The sequence below is a fragment of the Pterocles gutturalis genome, unplaced genomic scaffold, assembly GCF_000699245.1.
Source record: "Pterocles gutturalis isolate BGI_N339 unplaced genomic scaffold, ASM69924v1 scaffold1405, whole genome shotgun sequence".
Lineage (NCBI taxonomy): Eukaryota > Metazoa > Chordata > Aves > Pterocliformes > Pteroclidae > Pterocles > Pterocles gutturalis.
In genome coordinates, this window is record NW_010145473.1 from 7807 (window position 1) to 20884 (window position 13078).

General features: G+C 35.7%; 1 protein-coding gene across 1 annotated transcript in view; it reads right to left on the bottom strand.

Annotated features, from left to right (window-relative positions):
- Positions 1-2727: 2727 nt before the first annotated feature.
- SOX6 (SRY (sex determining region Y)-box 6) overlaps positions 2728-13078 on the bottom strand; it is a gene marked incomplete at its 5' end in the record, with an annotated part of 93372 nt that continues 83021 nt past the window's right edge. Inside the window, 2 exons of the mRNA XM_010085378.1 lie at positions 2728-3031; positions 10880-11096. Coding sequence (XP_010083680.1) covers positions 2728-3031; positions 10880-11096 — 521 coding nt within the window. The remainder of the gene's footprint in view (positions 3032-10879; positions 11097-13078) is intronic.

Below are 13078 nucleotides of genomic sequence, written 5' to 3' on the forward strand. Positions count from 1 at the left end.
TTTAAAAAATTAACCAACTAATCTAAATGTTTGCCTTTGTGCAAAAAGAAAATAATTACATAAAATACAATGCTAGCAATACAGCATTCTACCTATGCAACAAAACCAGAAAAAAAAAGAGAGCAAGAGAGAAAGAAAGTGACAAAGGGGGAGGGAGAGATAGTTCTAACTGGCGAATTATGTAAGACATTAATAAATAGTAATTTATTTAGGAAATAATGGTATCCTCCCCTCAGTCTGAGTTGAATGTAATAAAACCAGTTCAAATTCCCAAGCAATTATAAGAACAAAAACCACTTTCTATCAGTACCTTAGCCAGCTTAAAGAGGGCGCTCACCAGCTAATGACACAGCATATGCCTTTAAAGTCTTGGCTAGACCAGTTTATTGCTTATTAGACATGGACTCAGAACACATTTAAATAAATATTAAAAATATAGCTTTTTGTTCCAAATTACAAAATGGTCAGAGAAATTTGACCATTGTGTTTCTATGCCATTATCTTTATAAATTGTCCTGTAAATTGAACAATCTTCTTTGTCTTGGGTGTTGTTATCGCACACATAAATGTGATTCCTAGAGCGGCAACAATGGCTATCTCTGCTCACACAGGTATTAGTGGGGCTGTGTGGAAAACGACTGCTCCTGATACAGCATCTTATCGTTGCACCTGACGTGAATTTCTGCAAGATAGGATGATAGCACGAGAATAGCCAGCATTAACACTGTACTTCTGTCATAGTCTGGGCCCTAACCAAAGCCTGTTCAGCTCTGTGGGAAGATTCCCACAGGCTTCAAGAGGAGCTGCTCTAGGCCCACTCATATCTCTCCGCCTGAGTCTGAATTTATCACCAATGTGCCGAACATGTCCAATTCAAAATAAAAGCTGAGGGAGTTGAGGAGCTTCAGCACATGTATTCAAGCCCACTGGATCTGCATGTATATACAGTGATGTATTTCTGAACAGGAGTGGAGTGTGAGGGAAAAAAATAGAGGCAATTTCTTCTCTGTCTCTGAAATTTAATAAAATTGCAATCTTTGAATATCTCTCTCTTGTATATTTCCCAGAATTTTCTCTAGCAATTGCATTATTTCTAGTAGTAATATAAATAAAGATTTGTTTCTATAGCACCTTACATCCAAAGATCCCAAAGCACTTGACAAGCATTCATCAAGATCTCGTTCACATTCCCACATGACTAATATTCAATAAATATTTTTGATGCACCATTTTCACAGCTTTGCAAGCCAGATATTTGTGTGGCCCTTCCTTCTCCCACTAAGAGTCTCACCTATAAATCACTGCATAAATGCTTAAGGTAGCAAACAGTTCCTTCCGGTGACAACAGGAACAGGATGTACGAAGCCATGATTCACTGCAGAATTCTAAAAGCCCTAAAAATTCAACATGGTGCGCTCTACATGCAGTTTGGATTTTACATCTGCCATTGCTGCCTAAATAGAGAGCTTTATAACTATAAATACAATTTTTTTAGGAATATTTGTACTGTATGTACTTATAAAAGTACTCACTTTATTTTGCATTACATATAGCAGAGTGTTTCCAAGTGCTCCTTGAACATACAGTGTTACAGGAACAACTGACACTTCTCATTCATTAATGTCATGTTCATTTTAGTAGGAGGTGCACTTTTGTTTTCACATACCTGTGTAATTTAGGGGAGGAGAAAGAAGAGGCTCTTTAAAATATCAATAAGGAATTGTAAGTGTAATGCCACCAACAGTACTTTTAAAAATAAATATTAAGTATTTGGACCCTTGACATTCTGGAATGAATAAATTATTTAAGAGAAAATGTGTTAAGACTGAATGCAAGGGTTAAAAGCAAAGGGGTAGAGAATGTAATCAGAGGTGGCCTCACACTGCTAAGACAGGCCTGTCCATAGCTGGTGATCGCTCTTTTGTGCTTACTTAAAATTTCACACTAATGGCACATCAAGACACAAAAGCAATTGGGCACATGCACTATGGCAACCATGTTCACTACTTAAGAATATCCTGTCTCCAGATTCCTGAGTACTTTACCATATTCTGGAAAAAATTAGGTTTTATATATAATTTTTTTAAGATGCCAAAGGATTGTCTAAGACTTTACAGTGTCTCCTTTAAGACTTTTTTTTTAATGTTAAGATTCAAAAGTTATGAAAAGTTTGGCACATTAGAAGTTCAGCTGTACATATGGAAAAAATGGAATTGAGAGACTATTTTTTATAGACGAGCTATGATGTACAGATGTGCACACTTGTGGACTTGTTCTGTTTCACAATATGAAATCTGCAGTTTTTGTTTTCTAAAATAATCCAGAATAAAAACACATTCACAACCTGTAGGCTGGCACAGCATACCTGAGTGAGAATGTAAAACCCCCATCTAAAACAGTAACTTAAACCTTTATCAGCATCCAAAAGGAAAAAGACAAAAGGTAAGACTTGTAAGACAGCTATTGATTCATATAAGTTTTCAAGTCCTGATGTCTGATATTTAATATATGTCTTCATCTAAATTAAAAACAAAAACAAAAACAAAAAACCCAAGTTCATGAAAAATTAGGGAAACAATCTGTCTCACACGTTAAGAAACATTTAAGACCATTCTGCTGATGTAACTGTAGGAGCCACACATGCATGCAGGCTCTTTAAGAACTTTTGTTCAAAAAAACCCCCAAAAACCCAAATGAGTCTGAGTACTTTAATTCTGTGAACACTCCTCAGTTGGCACTGACTGCCTCATGGGCTTCATTTTCACTGCTATAGTCTGATTTGGGATCGTCCTCATAGTCCTCGTACATTTCTATTTCATCCTCTCCATTTATCATTTCGTTTCCAGCAAGGCTTCCGCTGTCCGTCTTCATACCATAAGTGCTCTGAATGACGGGGATGCTGGGCTCAGGGCTGGCAGAGGTGCTCGAGCAATCTGATGTCATCTGAGGTGATGGCGTGGTAGTTGCCATGGTAATAGCACCAGGATAGACAACCCCTGTTCCCGTGGTGATTGGAATTTGAGGCTGTTGCCTGGAAGGAAAAACAAGAGGGGAATGTGATTTCCTGTGTTCGGAGGAGGGAAGACCTCCTGCAAGTCCAGATGAAAGAAAAGCGGGTGGTTTCCTAGAAGGGCTGCGTGCATTCCTCTGGGGTTCACAGTCTGCTCCTGTATGGTATTGGTTCAGCTTAGCTCCCCCCAAGGACAACCGCAGAGCAAACTGTTTAGTGACTACCAGAGGTTGATTCTCTTATGTATTTTATGTGTTTAAACCATACTGCAAACTAGCACTTGGACAGAGATCATCAAAAGGCTTCAGGCACCTGTGTGATACCCAACTCCTACTGTAGACATCATATATCCAAAATCTAAATCCTCTAAACTCCTGACAAGAGTTTCTGTTAACGAGCGGACCTCAAGATTACCTGTAAGTCCCTAAAATGGCAGACAGGTGACAAAGTAACATTGTCTAACTGTGAGTATGTAATTGACTATTTAAGTGCTAGGTAGATTCCTACATCACTTAGAAATACTTTTCATATTTTATTGCTGGCTTTTGATTTTTATTTAAATCCATCATCAGAATGCCATTCGTTCTCCAAGATTTAATGTGCAAGACTGAGTTTTTGAAGCAAAGTACTTTAAAAAAAAGAATAAATGTTCTTTTTTCTGTGGTAACAGGCAGTCTACAGAAATTAAGACTTCCTCCTGAGGACCCAATGTCAGATCTGATTTATTTTGACAATGAAAATACATGGAAAGACTAAATTAAGGTTGCACTATCTCTACTTTTGACACACCTTCTGATATCTCATTTGTACTATGTAATGTTGTCTTTTTCATGTGTGTGTGATTTTAAGCATACTAGAGCAATATCACACTTCAACTAAGATAGGCTTATATCACTGCCAGCCAAGCAATTCAACACAAGCCTTACTGTAAGCCTGTACATAGCTGTACTAAGTGATGCAATGTCTTGTCTTACAGCGATGTATGGATATTCAAATGCTTTGCTGAGTAAAGGTCAGGTTGCTGAACCCATTCCATCGTCAAGCTCCTCTGGGCTACAAATTAATTCAATCTACTTACATTTGGGCTAATTAACTAATAACACACTTTCTATATTAAAATACTCACACAAATATTCTCATATTATTTTTGGATCATTACCTTTAGTAAAGCTAAGAGAAAAAGGAGGGATGTAACTTGTCTGAAGGAAGATAATTTCCATCATACTTTAGCTGTAACACTGAATGAATATACTCCAGTACCAGAAATACCTTCGAGATGCAGTTATTGAACATACATGCCTATTTGCAGAATCTAGTTAAATAGAATAATATCTTTCAATGTATCCCCAACCTTCTTTAGAACAATATTGACCAAGTATTAGAGAACCATTATATCATTTTAGCAGGAGAAATAGTATCAGATGTGTTTAAATAGTCTAATGAATCTATAACTTCCTGACCACTGTGTCATTCTATGCAAAAATTCAAAAGGACATTCCATAAGCCAGTCTCTCACAAATCCTTAATCATTGGCTCAATGAATACACAAAATAATGCACAGCTTATTTACAAGACCCTAAATGTTGAGTCTTTATTGTTCATTGATCAAACTCTAATTTTGATAAATAACACATTACAGAGTTACTGGGAAACCAAAGTCCTTCAAGTTTGGGAACCAATACAGTCAAATCATGAATGCTCTGTGTAAGATAATATTAAAATAGCACATAGTACTGTCATTGCTGCTATTGCTAGCCCAACTCTTAAAGCTCCTGCACAGCTTGAGAAATTCAAACATCTGTTGTGTAAGTATGGTACACCTGGCTAGCAGCGAGCAAAAACATCGCAGTAATTCATTTGACACAGTCATTATACTCCTGTTTGCAAATGATGATTTGCAGATGATTTACAAACAGCTAGGGATTTTTCACTAAATTTTCACTTTTTAAATGGTCTGATAAATGTTCTGTGAAAACAATTTTCAGCCAATGTATTTGCTTGCAAGTGATTTTCTGCAAACATCTTTCAATACTTTGTCCATAAAATTGAACACCTACCTCACATGGGAACATTTCTGCTTTAGGATTGTATGTTGTCAGGAGTATAAACTATTACTGTTAAAAACCCACATATACCTCCTCCACAGCTTTTAGACACAGAAAATGTTCACATTAATGACGGTTTCCACAAAGCAAAGGAAAAAGAAACCCACACATGGTCACAGCAAAATTCCACATAGTTGTCACCAGGCCATACACACTTCATTCTCTCTAATCTGCCCATCTAACACCTGCTGGTACTAATCTTTTCCCAATATTTCTTAGAATAAATACACAAAACAAAGCATCCCCAAGCATTCATCAAAGAACAGCACAATTAATGCCAAAAGATGTTTTGAGAAAAGTTGTTTTTACAATTCTTCTAATAAGAATTGTAGACTATACTCAAAGAATATATACTCAGTGCAAGCTGCTCTTGTGTTATAGATGACATTAATGATCAGAACCCTAATATCAACCCCTGCCCCTCCCCCAAAAAAGTTTTCATTTTTTGGAAGCAAATTGCCATTTATAAGCAGCAAGAAGGGAAAAAAATCTGTTTAGGACAGGGCAGTGAGGTGTCTTGATAAAATTATGGTTGTCAGTGTTAAGCCTAAAGGACAGACTACTTTAAGAAATTCAGATATTCTTTCAAATGCTTATCAAGTCAGTGAAACTCTTTTGCATATCCACATTGCAGTGGCACAGACTGTATTAGTCCAAGTACCACCCATTTCAAAGTATAAAGGCAGTGAGTTGTCTGTGCATAATGAAGCAGAATTTACAGAGATACCTTTTACTTGCAAATGCACCAAATTCATGGCAACCTATAGAATGAATCTAACTGGTAGAGAACATGATCAATGTAAACAGAAAAGTTAAAGGTTCACTGAACTTGTCATTCATAAATGCGGTTCTTTTTTACATGTTTACATGGTATGCACACCTTCTGCTGGGCAGGTAATAACTATATGCTTTAAATTACCTGTATCTCACCATGGCACTGTAAACATGTGGTAACTGTACCACCTAAATGGGAAGTGCCACAAATTGCTGCCTATTTGCTAGCAAAAATTTGCTAGCACTAAAACCTGGGCACCCACACACCCCCAGTAACTGGACACCCACCTCTCACTTGAGCCCTGTTATTATTTGGAGCTGATCAGGTTGTCACTGTAACTTCTGCTCAAGTTCTGCATTACAACCCAGAACGCCTTATTGTAAGATATCACAAACTATATAAATGGCATATCTTACTGGAGATGAGTGTTACCATTTTCTAAGTAATTAAATTTTGTAGGATGGGCAGGAGGGAAGAAATCAGAGTATTTATTTAAATTCTAACCACTCTCCCTGAAAGGAAGAGTTGTTTCTAACCTATGATTACAGCCATTATGTTTTCTTTTATTTGTAGTTCTTAAAGGCATTCATGTTAATGGTATTTTTATAACTTTACATTCCTGATGCCTAATCCTTGTATTTAGCTAGACTTTTACCTATCATAGGACCTTGGAGTGAGGAGATAAAAACACACTTTAGTGCAAGCTACAGGTTACAATTCAGCTCAGCTGCACATGGTTAAAGCAAGGATGCTTTCTGCCTGGTTAAGATTTCCAGAACCCAATATTAATCTTCCTGTCTCTTCAGATCTGTGAGGAACGGTGCCGCATGGCTACGTACCCTGGCTTCAAACCGCTCCTGTCTCCACTATCTCCTCTTTGCCAAAGAAATCCTTATGTGGGCAATTACTACAGGTCGCTTGCCTCTCAGCTCTGCCAGCATTGCTAACATGTCTGTCCAGTCTGGGGCCGAAGATTTGGCCCAAAATAGTTAGGTAAACATAAAAAAAGCGGTAACATGAACATTCTTAGACCAACTGACCTGCTCACAAGTTTGTGGCATTAATCTTCGGATTTTCCTGGAGAACGTTCCACTTTTGACTTTTGCAAAACTAGCTAAACATTTAAATTGGCAAATTACCATTGTTTTCTGATCCCTTCTCAACTATTTTCTGACAGCTCTTTAAATGACTGAAGCAAAATTGATTGCATTAAGGAAAATGCTTATATGCTACACACCCCTGAAACTTAGATTCCCATAAGGAATGAAATAACAGTAAATCTCACAAAAGCACCCATTGTGTACTTGCTCTAAGTTCAAGCTACAGGAGTATAATATTACAGCCTTATTCAAAACCCCAGTCTAGCCACATTCAGACTATGTGTGTACCGTAATTATAAACACTATAAAGGCTTTATTCTAAACATCTTACACTGGTAAAACACACGAAAAAGTTACTGCTTACATCATTTTGCAGAGAAAGGTATATATCACATACTTGTATTTAGAGTGTATTAGACTGTAAAAATGACTGAGAATTGAATTATTTCTGTAAGACAAGGCAACAAAAGACAGACTCTTAACTTTAAATGTCTGAATTTATGGTTTATATATGATCCATTTGTTAGTTCACATCTATTTATGCATTACAAAAAATGTACTATTGAAGATAAATTGTAAATCACTTGAAGTCTGTTCAGTAACTTACTCTGAAGTTATAATTCACAACTATTATAATTTCATTATTAAAAATAACTCAATTATTTTAAAGACATAGTTGGCTTCAGGTTCAACTTCCACTAGATTAAAACCAGCGAATTTTAATATACTCTGCATTAAACATCAATTATTTCTGCATATTATCTGCCTCATTTGGAACAAAACTCATTCATGTAGGGATGCAATAGAAGGCCTACGCACGTTTTAAGTCCCACTCTGTTCTTTAAAATACTTGCCCGTTCCTGGATTTTTATGCTGGTCTGTCACATATATAACATTTATCTCAAAACATGAATTTCCTGTCCAATTTATTCCAAGAAATCTTCATTCACATTCAGTTCTTTGGAAGCTTTTCTTCAAAAATCAGAACAGAACCTGGCCATTCATTAGCTTATTTCTCTATTTTATTTTAAATCCTGGCTAGTTTTTATATAGAGATTTTCTAAACGATGACTGTGCATCTTACCAATGTTTATCAAAGAATGAGGCTTACTGAAATAAGCAGTATGAGCTTTTTGCATCTTAAAAGTTCAAGCAGTGTAAAACTCTATGTTTGTGGTGGGGGGTGTTTTAGTTGTACGCATGGCAGGATTATTCTGTGCTAGCCAGTGGCTGACCCCTGGGGATCTGATAGGAACTAGGCCTTACAGGATTGCTAAAGCCGTAAATGTACATTTCACATAAGAGAATACCAAACACAAATACGAAATAATATAACTTTTCTTGCTATTTATACTTTCCTGTAGCCACCTGTTTTGAAGGTCTATCTTTCTCTTCACACATCTCCTATTTATCCTTTCATTCTGTGATGATGGTTTTTTGCCATTTGGCATACCCCTTCCCAACTTAATCGGTATGTTCTTCAAAAAAAAAAAAAAGAAAAAACAGCATGACTTCAAGTAGTATGAAGCACTTGGCACATTTAATTGCAGTCTATTTTGCACTTTTGTTCTCTATCTTACACTGAAATATTTACTGTAAACATAGAGTTTACAGTAAAAAAAAAATAAAATTGTCTCCTATTTAATTCTGAAAAGAAAACTGCATCTCAACTCCAATGTCTACAGTTCTGAAGGACGGGTTAGGCTGTCTGTTCTATCAAAACAGTGGAAAATTATGGGTGTACAAGGTCAGTTAGGAAAACTGTTCCAGCTGATGCTTTATCTGATATTTATGTTAAATACAAGGAAGAGTAAGTTTAAGAAGTTGATGGGCTCAATTACTGTGTTTCAGTTAGTTATAATCTGACTTGGATGAAATGTTGCTTTTTATTACTCAGTATTCTGCTGAAATAAATGATGCCATGTTTCATGTTTCATTTCAAAAAAGCTGTCCTGGTCTGTTTTTTTCACCTTTTTTGCTTGGTCTCTTCCAATAATTTCGTTTTATTTTTTTCTTTAGGGAAAAGGGGAATTTGAGGCAACAGTGGGAAGTCACAGAAGCAAGAAATATTTTTTTTAAATCACAGCCTGTGTTCCCTCAGTATCAAAATTTATATTCATATTGAACTGCAACATGGATCTCATTTCACCTTTATTGAACCCATCCATTAGACTTCATACGCCCTTTTTCATCACTTGCGTAACTAGAAGTCATTGTTTCCAGTGAAGTCCACTGCATCATAATATACGTGCACAAAGGTAACGTACTCTTTAAAACTTCTTCAGCATGGATAGAGCATGGTGAAGTGGACTTACCATAAAAATGAATTAGAAACAATCCTTTCAAAATGATGACATTGTCATGGTCTTTGTGATCATACTCTTTGATGTATGAGAAATTTGTACATTGAGGTTGCACCAAGCAGTTTAATTTTGAATAGTTTTCATTGTAATTGTTTTTAAATCACAATATCACTCTTTAAGTAGGCACTGTTAGAAGTTTCTTAAATCCGTCCATATTTACCTCCATATATAGCCACCACTTCCAATGTGTGACATGCTACTGCTTAATACTGTTTTGAATTAGCAAGCAATTCTCAAATTGTTCAGACTGCTGTTCTGGCATTTCTTTTGCATTTTTGTCTACATGCGATTTGGTCTGTCAGTCTGCTTTGGAAGACATAAGCTAGAGTTTCATTCCTTCAGTCTGAATATAATTTGTCATGTGCTGTGTAAATGCAGATTTCTATTTAGAGTTCTATGTACAATTTTGATGGAAGCCTATTAGTAAACAATTTCCCTGAGAGTGAAGAATAAAAAACAATGTCAAAACTATAGACTGGGAGGTTATTTCAAGGTATCAAAAACACTTCTATTTACTGATTGAAGAAAGAGCCCACATTGTTGCAGGCTGTACCACAAAATAATTGACTGCAACAGGAGTTCTGCATCCCAAGCCAAAAATGAGGGCACATAATCGACGTCAAGGTCAATTATCTGGTAGTGAAGTACCCAACAAAAGGAGACCATTGTGATTAGAGAAATAAGCAGAACATTGTGAATTTGGAAAGGCTGGCACTGGAGATAGCTTTTAGACTCTTTGTAAACCACCAGAAACATTGTGTTAGAGCACTGAGCATCACAGATTAATTCATTAAAAAACAGGAGAGAGAAATCAGTTATGGTGCAGTTGTTTCACTGGACTTTTGTTATCTTTAGCCTGTAGATCTTTCATAGTGCTGCTTTCTCTGCTGAAGACTAGAGGAAATACTGTTAAAAAACACATAATGTTTTTAAAACTGTGCCAGGATCTTTCTGAGACATATATTCCGAGCTGTAGAACAACCCAGTCCATCTATACACTACTTGAAAGACTCTTCCTAAAACATTTATTTTTCAAAAATATTTTTATCCAGTTCTGTATATAAAAAAATTCCTAATAGCCTCATGCTATATCGTTCTTTCATGTGTATCCTTAAAGTAACTGCTAGTACTCTTGTCCCTTTTCCCTCTGTCCTGACTACTTATTCCACACTGGAGTAATCTTTTTCTCTTTGTTCTTGTCTTAATTTAGGAAATTATCCTAGAGTCATTACTAACCCAGAATGGATTAGCTTACTAATAACTCACAAAAGACATGATTCAAACCTTTCAGGCTAATGGGAAACAACTTCTGACTTTCAAGAATTCCGCAATCCATCTCACAATCAGCTTTCAGTGGCAAGCTGATAGCTCCATATTCCATGCTATATCTTATGTTTTTAATAAGGTTTAACAGCTTCAAATCCTTACCTTCTAAATGACATTAGTCAGTGACTTAAACAGAGAAGTCTATTTGTTTTCAAACAGCATGCTCTGTCTTAGAAAACAATTACAACAAAAGTACTCACCCTACAGTAAAAAACTGCCTCATCTCCTGTCTTCGAGACCTCATCAGTTGTTTGTATTCACCAATACGCAATTTCTTTCCATCAACAATGCAGGTACGCTTTGGTCGAGGTTTGTATTTGTAATTAGGATACTTTTCTAGGTGGATTTTACTTAGCCGTGCCTGCTCTTCATAATAAGGTTGTTTCTCTTGATTCGACATGGACTTCCAGCGAGATCCTGTTAACACAAAACGTCAGTGAGCACTTGAGTAAAGCAGGATTAGCTTTACACACACATATTTTAACATGCCTTCTTGCCATAATAAACAAATTTAAAATAAGTTAATTAAATAAACTGATTTGAATTTACATCAGCTAGCACACATATTGGGATGTACAACCTGAGACACCTTAAAAGAACCTTGACTTTCAGTTATTGCTGCAGACCAAACATACGTAAATCTCTATTAAATAGGTGCACTTAAAACCAATAGTTACTTCTCAAAATCTGAGCCTCATCCTGCAAAACAGACTACTTAATTTTTTACAATATGAGCGTTAATATATGAATACTTCTATGCCTTTGTAATACCATGCACAGTATTACTGTTAAGTAAGGCCTACAACGCTACTTTTACTGTTAAAAGCTTAACACATTGCCTAGGGGTACATCCTTCTTCGATAGATTCATGAGGATTTGGTTCACTCCTAGCAGTAGATACTAATACCTTGCTATGTAGCAGGAAAAAATTATCAAAACCTTATAGAGTCAACAGAATTATGAAAAATCCCTTGCTGTCTGGGTGTCTCAAATTTACTAATCTTCTGATAGAAGCTTGGCACAATATTGGCACCTTACCATACTTTAAGTCCTATTATGCATGTTATCTTCCAGCCAGATGTAATAAATGCACAGAAATACACTGTCAAAGTTACATTTAAAAAATTTATATTTAAAAAAATGAAGAAAAACAGAAAGCACATTGTAATTCTATACACCACTTCAGGTACTGTAAACTCTCATTGAAAGCTGCACAAATAAAAAAAGTTAAAAAATTAACACAGTGTACACAGGAAGAGGAAAAAGTATTCAGGTCTCTTGTATTGTTTATAAGGAGCTATCTAAACACTTGAATAGAGATGGGATTTTTTTTTTTTTTTCCAGGGGATAAGAAATGCAGAAAATAGCTTTTTGGTGTCTTTTAGATGAATAAAATGATTACAGCTGTGGTAAACGTGGGTGGAAGCTATTCTTTTACCAAGATTTTTCATACATCAACAAATGGAAAAGTTGTATAAATATAATCCATAGCCAGCAATACTCTGTGTCAGTTCTAATATTTCTGTCTCTTTTCTCATTGTCCTGGAAAAGTTGCACAGATATTATATGGACATAGACTTATTTGTGGCAGAGCAGATACTGACAGGTTAATTCCATGGTTAACAAACACTCAATTGCTGGCACTTCTGAAATATTTATGCTGGAAGTTTACATTTTAATGAATACAGTTACTATGCTCTTAATAGTTTTTTCACAGAATGCACACAAATAATATAGATTCCCTACAGCTGCCAACACTGAAACAGTGCAGGTTTTATATAAAACTGAAAGGCCATTCATATAACTTACTTCTATGGTAGACAAAAATATGAGAACTACTAAGTAAGATTTTGGAAGTTTTAGGACAAAGTCATATTTATTTCTATGTATTCTTGCCTCTGATTAACATTAACAAACTTCGGTAAGAATGTATTTGAACTCAAAGTTTACAATAAAATGATTACAGAGGAAACTTGATTTTTACTTTTATTTATTATGAGTTACATTTGGAATCTGTCTTTCACTTCAAAGATTCAGAAAGCAAATATAGGTTTTAACATTTTGCCACTCATTCTCACGTATGTTTCTAATTCTCTGGAGGGGTCTTAAAAAGCAAATCAAAATTTCTCAAAAATGAGTCAATTTATTTGCACCATGGCAAAATATAATCTATGGTATATTCCCTCATCGTCCCAATCTATACAAATTAAATACTAACTTTGCTGTCTTAACTAAGCAGTATATTAATTGCATGGTACTAGGGCTTCCTTAGCTTTCTGAACATTGCAACATTTTGAATCTAACATAATTTTGCATGCGAGAAGGTATGCATGTACTTGTCTCTTGAACTGTGCCAGGTTTCTTTCTTTGACACTGCACTGTCTGATATAAACCTTTGA